The 15,595-nt window shown below is 41.6% G+C and overlaps 1 protein-coding gene across 4 annotated transcripts in view; it reads left to right on the top strand.

The window, feature by feature from the left end:
* LOC129827593 (cGMP-dependent protein kinase 1-like) overlaps positions 1-15,595 on the top strand; it is a 190,160-nt gene that overhangs the window by 137,553 nt on the left and 37,012 nt on the right. For all 4 annotated transcript variants that reach the window (XM_055888787.1, XM_055888871.1, XM_055888703.1 and 1 more), the window contains exons 6-7: positions 9,559-9,636; positions 9,966-10,060. In XM_055888787.1, coding sequence (XP_055744762.1) covers positions 9,559-9,636; positions 9,966-10,060 — 173 coding nt within the window. The remainder of the gene's footprint in view (positions 1-9,558; positions 9,637-9,965; positions 10,061-15,595) is intronic.

Genomic DNA, 15,595 nt, shown 5'->3' with positions numbered 1-15,595 from the left:
CAGAAGACGCTGGAATCGATCAGACTATATGCAGCCTCACCATGGAACGACACGGACGATCTCCTCTCCCAAATGTCACCCCTTTCTCACAAAAAAGCCATTAGCCCATTTCTTACCATTTGTAACTGTGCAGTGATTTTCTGTCTGTGCTTGATATTGTTGTTCACATGATAGAGAAAATGTATTAGACAGATCTACTGTTGATAATTGCGTAGCAGCCCTGATTGAATTTGAGCAGCAGTGAAACATACAGTTAAGGTAAAGACGAGGAATTGGAAACATTAGTTTCTTGCAAATAGTTTGCTGTCATGGTGATTTGCCTAGACGTGAAAGTAGGATTTCAAAAAATGTCATATAGTTAATTGCATAGTTCTCAATGTTAAGGTGTTGCACCTCAGTGTTAACACAATCCTCTCTGATACAGTAGTTGCCTCTGACTAACTACAGTAGTGTTTAGCTTCAGTGTACCCTAAAAGAATAGACAATTACTGCACTAACATGATTTCAATGAGGAAACCCAGTAGTGCAGGTCACGGATGAGAACATTAGGAACCTCAGGAAAACCCAACTTGACAACAACATCTGTGACGCGTGGCATTTCGTTTAAACCTCAGAAAGATTTATCTCATGACTTACTGTCAGTCATCATTTCAGGTAAAAAGCACACACACACACACACCCTGTCTCCCACACTCTCTCTCTCTCACACACACACACCCACACACACCTGCTTGCTGATTCATACACTAGAACATCCCACTCTTTTAACTTCTTAAGTCCCTCCCCGTTTCTTTGTTTCATGTTGTGTTTCTTCCTGTTGTTGTCTTGTTTTCATCTGTTTGTTTCGTTTCTACAATTGTAAAGTGACTTGAAAAGCGCTATATAAGTCCCATGCAGTATTATTATCATTATTATTATTACGGTGTGGTTACTGGCCAGTATATGCTCACATATAGATTTTTTTCAAATGGCATCAGTTTGTTTCTTACTTTGTCTTCACGCTTCAGTCAGTGTAAAATAACAGCATAGTACGGTGACAGACACAATAAAAACCTTTGACAGAACCCTGCTGCGTGGTTTCTATGGCAACGGATGACTGGGCATCAGTGTTTGACTTGGACTGAAATAGGTGCCGGTACTCATTTTGGTTGTCGGTAGTGTTTATATTTAGATACAGGAGCTCCACAATACCTTTGAGTTTATGTACAGTGTATTCGGTAAGTATTCAGACCCCTTGAATTTTTCCACATTTTGTTACTTTACAGCCTTATTCTAAAATGGGTTACATAAAAACAATTCCTCATTGCTCTATGCACAATACCCCATAGTGACAAACCAGCCAGAGCCCAAACTTGAACCCGATCAAACATCTCTGGAGAGATGTGAAAATAGCTGTGCAGCGACACTCCCCATTCAACCTGACAGAGCTTGAGAGGATCTGCAGAGAAGAATGGGAGAAACTCCCCAAATACAGGTGTGAAAAGCTTGTAGCATCATACCCAAGAAGACTCAATGCTGTAATTGCTGCCAAAGGTGCTTCAACAAAGTACTGAGTAAAGGGTCTGAATACTTATGTAAATGTAATATTTTTTTTTATTTTTTTTATATATATACATTTGCAAACATAAAAAAAAACAGTTTTTGTTTTGTCATTGTGGGGTATTATGTGTAGATTGATGAGATGATCCATTTTAGAATAAGGCTGTAACGTAACAAAATGTGGAAATAGTCAATTGGTCTGAATACTTTCTGAATGCCCTGTACGTCCTATAAGAGGTCGAGGAGCTCAAGCAGTAGAACATTTGAGCTGCTGGTACTCTACTCCGGTGAGCTCCTTCCCAAGTCGAGCACTGCTGGGCAGGGTACCAAACTCACCACCCATATCAGCTAACAGTCTCTGTATAACAAAACAGAAGAGTGGGTCTTTGATTCTCTTTCCACATGGAAACCAAAGGAGATAGGGGTGCCCCATGTCAGGAAGGAACTGATTAGTGTCAAATAAAAGGGTAGATAAGCAATGCCACGAAGTAAAGAAATAATTCAGTGTTGTGGAGCAGAATTTTCTGCTTCTGTGAGGGCACCTCTTCAACTTTGCACTTCAACCATGGCTTTCCTTTACTGATTTGCCAAAGACATCATGAGAAATACCCATTACACCTCCAAGATTACTGTTTGAAGTTCTAGCCACTTTTCATAATGAAAATAAGAATTGTCTGATAAGTTAACTTTCATCACTGCTCAATTCATCTTTAATTATGATGTTATATGCAGTTATATGCACTATTGATGCTGTATAGTTTATAGGGACACATATCTGTCGTCTACTCATTGGAATGCCCATTCCTTGGCAGAAACCGCTCATGACACAGGTGGTATATTTCAATTTGGGAGAAAGAAAAACGAAGTCTGTGTCAGCCCAAAATGTCATGTTCCCTTAAACTAGCCATTTCTTTCTTTCTTCTCCATCTTAATGGATTTTTCCCATGCAGCTACAATGAATAACGGTAACATTTTCTCCCAGGCCTAAAAATATACTAAAGCACAGGAAGAAACTAGAAAGAGCTGTTGAAAGATAGTTCACCTTAGTTACTGATGATGACTGTTCCTCCCTAACCAGCCTGTCTGGTAAATAAACACTGACTCACATAAACACTCTTTACTCTCTAAAAGTAAATCAGTGAGCTGTGTTTGTTTAGTGTCACTTACTATACAGTCATTCCAGAGCGGGAGGAACATACAGTCCTGGTATAAAGTAACTGGAAATTATCAAGGGATAAAGAATGTAAACATTGCCGGTATTAATCATGGTGGTATCAAACCCACAAGATCCTACGATGGATGTGTGACTAGGCAGGCAGCGGTTGGGTTGGGAGTAAAGGTTTATTTTTAATTCCAGATGTTCCCCGTTCCCACACTGTCCTGTTCTGGCCCATACGGAGCAGAGCAGAGCATGTCAAGAGCTCACTGTTTTCCAGCTGATGTGTGAGTGTTGCGTTAATGTGTGGGACGACTTGTCTCGACTCATAAGAAGAAGGAGGAGAATTAAGCAAGTCTTACCAATCGATAGTCTCAGGCTGAGAGAGTGAGAGGAATGAAAAATGAATTTTTACCGCAACCTGTCAATCATCGTTGAACATAGATGATTAGAAATAGGATTTACTCTTTGAATACCATTTATTTATTTATGATTTGATGCATAGCGATGCTACATACAGTACAGTACAGTACAGGCCGTAATTTCCCCTTGATAAGCCTGCCCATTATACCATGGAATCTCATTTCCGATTCATGACCCTCTGCTTCACTCCATCTTTATTGAAATGGTTCTGCTGTCTATTTTAAATTAATCTGGGGGCCAGGCTTCCAGCTCCTGTTGATCTCTGTCTTCTTGATGTACCCAACTTTGACATGGTAAGTCAAAGCTGTCAGCTGCCATTAACCTGTTTGGGGTGCAAGCCCGAAATCGGACGAAAATGACAACAGCTGCAGGGCGCGAAATTCAAAATCTATTTTTTTTAAATATTTAACTTTTACACATTAACAAGTCCAATACAGCATTTGAAAGATAAACATCTTGTCAATCCAGCCAACATGTCCGATTTTTTAAATGTTTTACAGAGAAAACACCACATATATTTATGTTAGCTCACCACCAAATACAAAAGTGGACAGACACGTATGGATATGATTATGAAGTATGAATTATGATTCAAGTAGCATGCACAAGCCAACCGAAATAAACTAAAACCAACCTAAAGAGCCCAGAAAAAACTACCTCAGATGACAGTCATATAACATGTTACACAATAAATCTATGTTTTGTTCATAAAAAGTGCATATTTTAGCTATAAATCAGTTTTACATTGATGCTACCCAAAAATGCTAACACATAGCTAGAGTCTGAATCCAGACGGGAGTAGCCAGAGAAAATACATACACCAACGTCAGCTACTAATTACACCTCATAAAACATTTCAGAAAAACATATGGTGGATAGCTAATGAAAGACAGATATCGTGTGAATAAAGCCAACATTTCCGATTTTTGAAGTGTTTTACAGCGAAAACACAATATATCGTTATATTAGCTAACAACATAAGCTAGCATAAGGCAGCATTGATTCTAGTCAAGCGCTAGCCTAGCACAGTTAGCACAGTTAGCATACAACAGTTCGACAGATATATGAAAAAGCATCCCAAATTGGGTCTTATCTTTGTTGATATTCCATCAGAATGTTGTAACGGGGTCCAATGTCCAGTAGAGTCTTTAGTTGGGTTCCAGAACGAATTATTTCCCTCTTTGGTTAGCAAGCACAATAGCATTGCGGCTCTACACAGCGTTTCTTAAAAAAAAAAAAGAATTCTTCCGTCGTATCACATCTAAGGGCGAGGAATAAATTGCAATAATATAATTAAAGTATATTGAAAAAACATACTTTAGAATGATTTTGTGACATGTATCAAATAATATCGTAGTCAGAGATCATATTCAACGTTATCTACCTTCTTCCAGAAGCCGAGACCAAATTCTGCATTGCGCCCGGAATTTTTTTTTAACTGCGCAGGTCTCACAAGAAGGTGTGTTATTCAGTCCATGGACGAGATATTCGACTCCTTTCAATTCTCACTTCCGCATTACAGCCTGACGTACGCGTGTGACGTGTTCCTATGGTCCCAAGTCAAAGGGCCTTTTATAGAGAAGGTCTTAAAGAGACACATCGCATTTTGGAAATCTCAATTCGGCTGGGAAAATGGCTGTAAAAATATTTCTGTTCGACTTAGAGAAACAATTCAAACCTTTTTAGAAACTAAAGACTGTTATCTATCCAACAGTAGTAAATATATGCATATTGGAAAATAAAAAGTTTCTTAGGAGGCCGTTTGAAAATGTGCACACATTTTCCAGTTTTTTCAATATTCAGCTTGCAGCCCAAACAGGTTAATCAATAAAAACCTGGTATTATTGATCTGTGACGTATTATATAAATCTACTTTTACATCAGACATATTTATCATGGCTAATGCACTTTAGTACTTTTTAATAAAAAACATCCCTACTGTGTTTCATTACTCCCTCCACCAAAGTCCAAGTTTGGGGATCCATAATAAATACAAAGTCCAAGTTAATGTAGTGCCGCCTGCACAGAGGTTCAGTTGCCTTCCTGCCATTCTGAAAACCAAACAGTGGGGAATAAAAGCAGGTCATTTGATAAGTTGTGGCTGGAACACTGAAACCTGACGGACCTGACCCTGGGCTGCTGCTGCTCAGTGAAGTGGCAGGATGGGATCCTGTGAGGGTCGTCCCTGATTGGTCCTTTAGAACGGCTCACTGCTACACAATACATTTACATTTTAGTCATTTAGCAGACGCTCTTATCCAGAGCGACTTACAGTAGAGTGCATACATTTTATTACATTTTTACATACTGAGACAAGGATATCCCTACCGGCCAAACCCTCCCTAACCCGGACGACGCTATGCCAATTGTGCGTCGCCCCACGGACCTCCCGGTTGCGGCCGGCTGCGACAGAGCCTGGGCGTGAACCCAGACACTCTGGTGGCGCAGATAGCACTGCGATGCAGTGCCCTAGACCACTGCGCCACCCGGGAGGGGGTCGCGGTCAGGGGAGAATGAATGACAACACAAATGACATCTAGAATATGTAATATAGTAATATTATATTATTATTAAATTAGCACAACATGAAATTAAAAGGCTTCAAGTGTATCTACTCATTCCCCAGCATCAGATGTCAAAATCGCTCTCCCTCTTTCTCTCTGACCACATCTGAGCAGTTGGAGGGAAATGATTTGATTTATTAAGATCGCCATTAGCCACATTTAGTCTTACTGGGGTCCGACACAAAACGAAAATACATTACAGACAAAAGACTTTACAATTGACATACATTTAAAAACATGAACATGTAGGGTGTGTGCGTCTATGAGTTACACATACATGTCAGTACATACACACAACAAGTAGGTCACATGGGGGAGAGACATTGTGCCGTGAGGTGTTGCAATATTTGTTTTTTGAAACCCGGTTTGCTGTTCACTTGCGCTATATAAGATGGAAGGGAGTTCCATAAACTCATGGCTCTGTAAAATACTGTTTCCTTGAATTTGTTCTGGACCTGGGGACAGTGAAAAGACCCCTGGTGGCATGTCTGGTGGGGGAAGTGTGTGTGTTAGTGCTTTGTGTAAGTTGACTATGCAAACAATTTGGAATTTCCAACACAATGTTTCTTATAAAAAAAAAGAAGTGACGCAGTCTGTCTTTCCTCAACTCTTAGCCAAGAGAGACTGGCATGCATAGTATTGATATTTGCCCTCTGATTACAATGAAGAGCAAGACGTGCTGGGTCAGCAGCAGCTCAACTAGGTCTTTCTTTGCAGCACTTGACCATATGACTGGACAATAATCAAGATAAGCTCGAACTAGAGCCTGCAGGACTTGCTTTGTGGAGTGTGGTGTCAAAAAAAGAGCATCTCTTTAATACGGACAGACCTCTCCCCATCTTTACAACCATTGAATCTATATGTTTTGACCTTGACAGTTTACAATCTAAGGTAACACCAAGTAATTTAGTCTCCTCAACTTGTTCAACAGCCACACCATTCATTACCAGATTCAGCTGAGGTCTAGAACTTAGGGAATGATTTGTACCAAATACAATGCTCTTAGTTTTAGAGATGTTCAGGACCAGTTTATTACTGGCCACCCATTCCAAAACAGACTGCAACTCTTTAAGGGTTTCAGGTACTTCATTAGCTGTGGTTGATGATGCGTATATGGTTGAATCATCAGCATACATGGACACACATGCTTTGTTTAATGCCAGTGGCAGGTCATTGGTAAAAATAGAAACGAGTAGAGGGCCTAGAGAGCTGCCCTGCGGTACACCACACTTTACATATATGACATTAGAGAAGCTTCCATTTAAGAAAACACTCTGAGTTCTATTAGATACAGTGCATTCAGAAAGTATTCAGACCCCTTGACATTTTCCACATTTTGTTATGTTACAGCCTTATTCTAAAATGGACTAAATAGTTTTTTTCCCCTCATCAATCTACACACAATACCCCATAATGACAAACTGTTTTTTTAAAAAATTTTGCAAATATATTACAAAATAAAAAACAGAAATAACATATTTACATAAGTATTCAGACCCTTTACTCAGTACATTGTTGAAGCACCTTTGACAGCGATTACAGCCTCGAGTCTTCTTGGGCATGACGCTACTACTGTAGCTTGGCACAACTGAAAGTGCAAACCACCGCATTTAACCATGGCAAGGATACCGGGAATATGGCCGAATACAAACACTGTAATTATTTCCTCCGTAAGTCAATCAAACAGGCAAAACGTCAGTACAGAGACAAAGTGGAGTCACAATTCAACGGCTCAGACACGAGACGTATGTGGAAGGGTCTACAGACAATCACGGACTACAAAGGAAAAACCAGTCACGTTGCGGACACCGACGTCTTGCTTCCGGACAGGCTAAACACCTTCTTCACCAGTTTTGCGGATAACACAGTGCCACCGACGTGGCCCACTACCAAGGACTGTGGGCTCTTCTTCTATGTGGCCGACGTAAGACATTTAAGCATGTTAGCATTTAAGCTGCCGGACCAGACAACATCCCTAGCCGCGTCCCCAGAGCATGCGCAGACCAGCTGGCTGGTGTGTTTACAGACATATTCAATTTCTCACTATCCCAGTCTGCTGTCCCCACTTGCTTCAAGATGTCCACTATTGTTCCTGTACCAAAGAAAGCAAAGGTAACTGAACTAAATGACTATCGCCCCATAGCACTCACTTCTGTCATCATGAAGTGCTTTGAGAGGCTAGTTAAGGATCATATCACCTCTACCTTACCTGACACACTAGACCCACTTCAATTTGCATACCGCCCCAATAGATCCACAGACAATGCAATCGCCATCGCACTGCACACTGCCCTATCCCGTCTGGACAAGAGGAATACCTATGTAAGAATGCTGTTCATGGACGAAAGCTCAGCCTTCAACACCATTGTACCATCCAAGCTCACCATTAAGCTCGGCCCTGGGTCTGTACCCCGCCCTGTGCATTTAGCTAGCTAGCTAGCTTGTTGTTGCTAGCTGAATTTGTCCTGGGATATAAACGTTGAGATGTTATTTTACCTGAAATGCACAAGGTCCTTTACTCCGACAATTCATCCTCACATAAAACTGTCAACCGAATCATTTCTAGTCATCTCTCCTTCTAGGCTTTTTCTTCTTTGGACTTGATGTGGTGATTGGCATCTAACTTTCATAATAAGGTGTATTAACACAACTGACTGACCTCAGTTCATCTTTCAGTCACCCACGTGGGTATAACCAATGAGGAGATGGCACGTGGGTATATGCTTCTATAAACCAATGAGGAGATGGGAGAGGCACGACTTGCACCGCGTTCATTGTCACAAATAGAACTGACTTCTATTTTAGCGCTTAGCAACGCAGAATCTCGTTGGCGTGCGCGAGCAGTGTGGATGCCATGATTGAATAACATGTATGTGTACATTTATTTTGCAACGCCAGCAGTGTGGTCAGCATGTTAGGCTTTGAAACAACATCCACAACAACCATGTTTTACACTGTTTCAACCTGCTGTTGAACTTCTTTCTTCAGATTGAGCATCACAGTGAGGTGAGTTTTAGAAGTACTGTGATTTTGATGTGATTTTCGATTTTATTGACATTGATGTCCGAGTGGTCAGAGGGACAATAGAGCCCTGAGTAGCAGGTCATTAGGACCTGATGGTAGTTAGCAAATTGGGTATGTCCATGTCCACAGTGCATAAAAGGGTCACTCAACGGTCACGTGGAATTTTACTGAGATAATGACTCATGACTGCGGTTTGCTTCCCATAGGGCGGTGCACAATTGGCCCAGCATCATCTGAGTTAGGGTTTGGCCATTGTAGGCCGTCATTGTTAATACAAATTTGTTCTTAACTGACTTGCCTAGTTAAATAAAGGTTAAATAATTTTTTTAACTGTTTCTTCTTTTTGTTGAGTTTAGTCACATAATTTCTCAATTTGCAGTAAGATGTGCAGCCAGACTTATTAGCCACTCCTTTTACCCCATCTCCTTTTACCCCATCTCCTTTTACCCCATCTCCTTTTACCCCATCTCCTTTTACCCCATCTCCTTTTACCCCATCTCCTCCATGAAGCAGCAGCAGCCCTATGTCTCTGTCCCCCTCCCATCCCCCTCACATCCCCCTACTCTCTCACTCTCTTCGCTCACTGAGTGATGGTCAAAATCTAACAAATGCATTCGGAAAAATATTATGTATCATTTTCAACATTGCAACTGATATCTGACAGTACATGGTCTGTGTACACAGTGGTCCTATTTTCCTAAAGGCTATTCTTCATTGGGGGACTGGTGTTGGTTCATTGGGTGACTGGTGATTCAACATGGTGGTTGCGTGCCTGACGCTGAGGACTCTTGTCAGGTCTCTTCGGACCGTTCATGACCGTGTTGAGTGACACTTCTCTTCGTTTCTCTTCAGACGCACTACGGGGACGGGGAGTTCATCATCAGACAGGGAGCCAGAGGGGACACCTTCTTCATCATCAGCAAGGGAAAGGTGACCAACCTTTTTATAATAGAGGTGCACGTATTAATGGTAGATGTGCACGGCATCAGTGGGGCTAGCCAAGGCCTGTCTACTACAGTGATTACGGTAGAGGTTAGCTCAATGTCAGAAAGAGGTAATTACCTCATCCTCCTGAGGATATATGATCAATTTGTGATGGAACTCCATGCTGTTATAGCGTCATTGTATAACATGGGCTTACTGGTCTAGTGTCCTTTTCCCTGCCCCCTGGGGGGGGGGGGGGGGGGGGGGGGGGGGGGGGGTCGGAAGGAGGCTCCAATATTAGAGCAATGAATGACTGCTGATCCCTTTCCCTACAGGTGAACGTCACCAGGGAGGATTCTTCAAATGACATGCCTGTGTACCTGCGAGGCCTGGGCAAAGGAGACTGGTTTGGGGAGAAAGCCCTGCAGGGGTAAGTTGGTTAGTCTTGTCTGTGTTAAGGTCCATAATATGAAGAATTGCAATACTGAAGGGGAAACGACTTCTTTCTAATCTCCTCTAATACAGTAGTATGAAAGTTGGTGGAAAATGTAACATGGTTAGTATGAAACACCAATATCACTTCACCAGGACTGAGAGGAAAATAGAGCGTAAAAGATAGGGTGATAGAGGGAGAGTGAACAGGTGTATTTCTCTGATGGAAAGGTGCTCTGTTTAGGCCACCTCACTGTGTGTCTGAAGAGACCCACCGTGTCAGAACAGTCAGCAGCCTCTCTCAGATCCCTCTCATCACTGCATACCACTTAAGGCAAAGTCATCCTAAAGTTCAGCTGTTCACAGATTCTAATTCCTCCTGCTGCTGTATGTTGTTGACCTGGTAGAGACCATGGAAAGAGGCACTATTGCGTAAGAAGATACAATCTGTGGAAGAGAGGTGCTGTCGTGGAAGAGAGGTGCTGTCGTGGAAGAGAGGTGCTGTCGTGGAAGAGAGGTGCTGTCGTGGAAGAGAGGTTCTGTCGTGGAAGAGAGGTTATGTCGTGGAAGAGAGGTTATGTCGTGGAAGAGAGGTTCTGTCGTGGAAGAGAGGTTCTGTCGTGGAAGAGAGGTTATGTAGTGGAAGAGAGGTGCTGTCGTGGAAGAGAGTAGTATCGTGGAAGAGAGGTAGAGAGGTAGTATCGTGGAAGAGAGGTAGTATCATGGAAGAGAAGTAGTATCATGGAAGAGAAGTAGTATCGTGGAAGAGAGATAGTATCGTGGAAGAGAGGTAGTATCGTGGAAGAGAGGTAGTATCGTGGAAGAGAGGTAGTATCGTGGAAGAGAGGTAGTATCGTGGAAGAGAGGTAGTATCGTGGAAGAGAAGTAGTATCGTGGAAGAGAAGTAGTATCGCGGAAGAGAGGTGGTATCGTGGAAGAGAGGTGGTATCGTGGAAGAGAGGTGGTATCGTGGAAGAGAGGTAGTATCGTGGAAGAGAGGTAGTATCGTGGAAGAGAGGTAGTATCGTGGAAGAGAGGTAGTATCGTGGAAGAGAGGTAGTATCGTGGAAGAGAGGTAGTATCGTGGAAGAGAGTTGGTATCGTGGAAGAGAGGTAGAGAGGTAGTATCGTGGAAGAGAGGTGGTATCGTGGAAGAGAGGTGGTATCGTGGAAGATAGTTGGTATCGTGGAAGAGAGTTGGTATCGTGGAAGAGAGTTGGTATCGTGGAAGAGAGTTGGTATCGTGGAAGAGAGTTGGTATCGTGGAAGAGAGGTAGTATCGTGGAAGAGAGTTGGTATCGTGGAAGAGAGTTGGTATCGTGGAAGAGAGGTAGTATCGTGGAAGAGAGGTAGTATCGTGGAAGAGAGGTGGTATCGTGGAAGAGAGTTGGTATCGTGGAAGAGAGTTGGTATCGTGGAAGAGAGGTGGTATCGTGGAAGAGAGGTGGTATCGTGGAAGAGAGGTAGTATCGTGGAAGAGAGTTGGTATCGTGGAAGAGTCCGATCTGTAGATCAGGTGGGGTGTATGATGAAGTACTGCATTACAATGTAAAGTTATACAAGCAAGTCTACTTTATGTGCAGTACAGTACAGATGAATGATAAAAGTGAATGTCACAGAAAAAAGGTTTTCTGCAAATCGGCTCCAATTATGTTAATACTCTTTGTTTTTAATGGTTTCATGTCACTGTGTTAACGTAACAAAAGCTCTTCCCTTGACATGATAGCTACCTGAAGTTCAGCCATTCTTCTCTGTCCTGGTATAGCTGTGGAACAATGTTATTAAGGTCATTGGTCCTGAGGTGTAGAAAGCAGCAGCTATCACACTGACAGGTAAAGTCAATGAATGAAGACCTGGGGCTCCCTCTTTCACACAGTCAGACAGACAGTCTTTGAGTCAGTGTGGTGTGAGGATCATTATAAAGGAGGGATTAAACTATATGATGGGTTACAGGAGGCCACGACCGCTGAAGGAGCTTTATTGATTCCAGGAGTCGTGACGACCAGTGGGGAGAGAAGTGTTAACAAAGGAAGTAGTCAGGGTTAAGGCAGGTTAAGCTGTCTTTATTAGAGAGGAAATGGACAGGACTGGAAGCTCTCACAGGCATGACGGAAGGTAAAGCGTTCTCCTCAGGCCAGTAGAAAGTGAACGGTGAGATTTAGAAAAGCCCACATCTCGGCTTTTAATAATCATCTCCTGGGCGAGAGAAGGCTCAAACTCTAACATGAGGTGTTAACCTGATCACTTTTAACAAGGGTGTTTTAATGATGCAGCAGAATATGCATTCAGATATTTCATGTAGAATAAGTACAAAGGGGAGGTAAACAAATTCAAACCAAATCTTTGCTTGTCACCTCATTTGACATTAAACTATTTTCCTGAAAGCGAGTGCTTAGAATGGTAATTTATTTTTGACATAAAGCTGAGACGTAGTCCTTAACCACCCATTATATCATTCAGTAGTCAGTTAGGAGTCTACGGGCTGTTTTGATTGGCTGACTGGAGGCAGTGAGAGATAGGCACAGTGGTTTTGTGGCACAGTGACCTGCTCCCAGCTCCGATTAGAAGTGAGGAGACGAGAGAGAGGAGAGAGGTGAAAGTATCAGAGAGGGATTATTAAATCCAGTGTCAGGCTGTGATTGAAAGAGACAGTGCCTCCTGGTGTTCCCTCGAGCGATGTCAGCCCTCAGGTGGCTATGGTGTCTTCAGTGGGCCAAGCTAACATTTGCAACAGTCTGAAGTTTGGTCCATTTTTTAAAATTGTATTTACAATATAAAACATACATTGACAAGAACAATGGACAATTTAACATTTACATACTTAAATTTCAACAAACATTCCCGATATCACACTTGCTCAGACCCACGTGTTCCCACCATAGCCACACCCTTCCTGCCCATCTCACAATAACATTTTCTCTCATTCTTCATCCTTTGGATATCTCCAGTGCTTATAATACTTTGTAGCATATGTCTTAAAATTGTACGATTTTGTTTCTCTCTGCAGCCCACATTTTGTTTTGTTTTATATTTACATAATAATATAGTTGATTCATCCACTGTCCTCACGATGGAGGGTCATTTGATTTCCCGTTTTTTAAATCAAATCTATCTCACCCTCATATGCCATGTCTTGAAATATGCAGATAGATGGATTAAAAGTAAATGTATATTGTAAAACTTCTGACACCCCACTTTCTAACTCCGCCCATAACTTTTGGACTTTTGTAACGTCCGTCGTTAAATGAAGACCAAGGTGCAGCGTGGTAGGTGTACATTTTCTTTTTTATTAAGTGTTCCACCAAAAAACAATAAACAACTCAACGAACGTAAAGCTAGGAGTGCAACACCTGCAACACACAAAGACAAGATCCCACAACTGAAGGTGGGAAAAAGGGCTGCCTAAGTATGATCCCCAATCAGAGACAACGATAGACAGCTGCCTCTGATTGGGAACCATTCTCGGCCAACAAAGAAATATAAACATAGATTTCCCACCCTAGTCACAACCTGACCTAGCAAATAGAGAATTTAAAGGATCTCTAAGGTCAGGGCGTGACAACTTTATAGCACTCCCAGAAGGCATGTGTCATTGAGTCACTGTCAGTTTTACACTTAAGACATGACTCTGATACATTTTGTACATTAGTTTATACTGGATTACAGTACATGTTCATTAACCTTTCACGAGTATCTACCCCGGGTCCGGGAGCACCCCCCCCCCCCCCACACTGAGTAGCATAGCCTAGCATAGCGTCACAATTAAATAGTAGCATCTAAATATCATTAAATCACAAGTCCAAGACACCTAATGAAAGATACAGATCTTGTGAATAAAGCCACCATTTCAGATTTTTTTAATGTTTTACAGGGAAGACGAAATATGTAAATCTATTAGCTAACCACGTTAGCAAAAGATACCACTTTTCTAACTCCATCAGTTTCTTACTCCATCAGGTGCTATCACCAATTCGGCTAAACTAAGATATTGATAGCCACTAACCAAGAAAAAACCTCATCAGATGACAGTCTGATAGCATATTTATGGTATAGGATAGGTTTTGTTAGAAAAATGTGCATATTTCAGGTAGATATCATAGTTTACAATTGCACCCACCGTCACAAATGGACTAGAATAAATACATAGAGCAACGTGTTTACCTAATTACTAATCATCAAACATTTCGTAAAAATACACAGCATAGACTAATCGAAAGACACAGATCCTGTGAATACAGACAATATTTCAGATTTTCTAAGTGTCTTACAGCGAAAACACAATAAATCGTTATATTAGCATACCACATATGCAAACGTTACCAGAGCATTGATTCTAGCCAAAGAGAGCGATAACGTAAACATCGCCAAAATATATTAATTTTTTCACTAACCTTCTCAGAATTCTTCAGATGACACTCCTGTAACATCACATTACAACATACATATACAGTTTGTTCGAAAATGTGCATATTTAGCCACCAAAATCATGGTTAGACAATGACAAAAGTTGCCCAGCTGGTCAGACAATGTCGTGCGCCATATTAGACAGTGATCTAGTAGTATACATAAATACTCATAAACGTGACTAAAAAATATAGGGTGGACAGCGATTGATAGACAATTTAATTCTTAATACAATCGCTGATTTACATTTTTTTAATTATCCTTACTTTTCAATACAGTTTGCGCCAAGCGAAGCTACGTCTAACAAGATGGCGTCATAAGCGATTAACATTTTTCGACAGAAACACGATTTATCATAATAAATTGTTCCTACTTTGAGCTGTTCTTCCATCAGAATCTTGGGCAAAGAATCCTTTCTTGGGTCTAATCGTCTTTTGGTCGAAAGCTGTCCTCTTGCCATGTGGAAATGCCAACTGCGTTCGGCATGAACTGGAAACCTGCCCGGCTCTTCAAAAACTCTCAGAAATAAATGTCCCAAAATGCGCACTAAACGGATATAAATTGCTATAAAACGGTTGAAATTAACTACCTTATGATGTTTTTAACTCCTATAACGAGTAAAAACATGACCTGAGAAATATTACTGGCTCCACTAATGCTTGGAAAAAGAACGGGTCGGTGTCCACCGTGCGTCCGGCGCAGCTGGAAAGGAGTTCCTACCTACACGTGTTTTTGTTTTATAGTGGCTGTGATTGGGCAATCGATACCATTCAAAGCGTCATCACGTAAAGGCATCCAGGGGAAGACGTAAGCAGTGTCCGTATCCTTATAGCATTCACAGTGGCCTTTAAACTGACTCCAGATCAGGGGCCAAAATGTGTGAAATCTGACTCCATGTCAGGGAAATTGCTGTAGAATGAGTTCTGTTCCACTCAGAGACAAAATTCCAACGGCTATAGAAACTAGAGACTGTTTTCTATCCAATAATAGTAATAGTATGTATATTGTACGATAAAGTAGGAGAGTAGGAAGCCGTTTAATCTGTAATGCAAATATGCTAATGAGTAAACAGCACCCCCTGTAGTCGCAAGAAGTTAACTGTATAATAGTTGGTTATGTTCCAACACTC

The sequence above is a fragment of the Salvelinus fontinalis genome, chromosome 1 (genome assembly GCF_029448725.1).
Source record: "Salvelinus fontinalis isolate EN_2023a chromosome 1, ASM2944872v1, whole genome shotgun sequence".
Classification (NCBI taxonomy): domain Eukaryota; kingdom Metazoa; phylum Chordata; class Actinopteri; order Salmoniformes; family Salmonidae; genus Salvelinus; species Salvelinus fontinalis.
The sequence above is the reverse complement of the archived record's forward strand: the minus strand, read 5'-3'. Positions and strand labels throughout refer to the sequence as shown.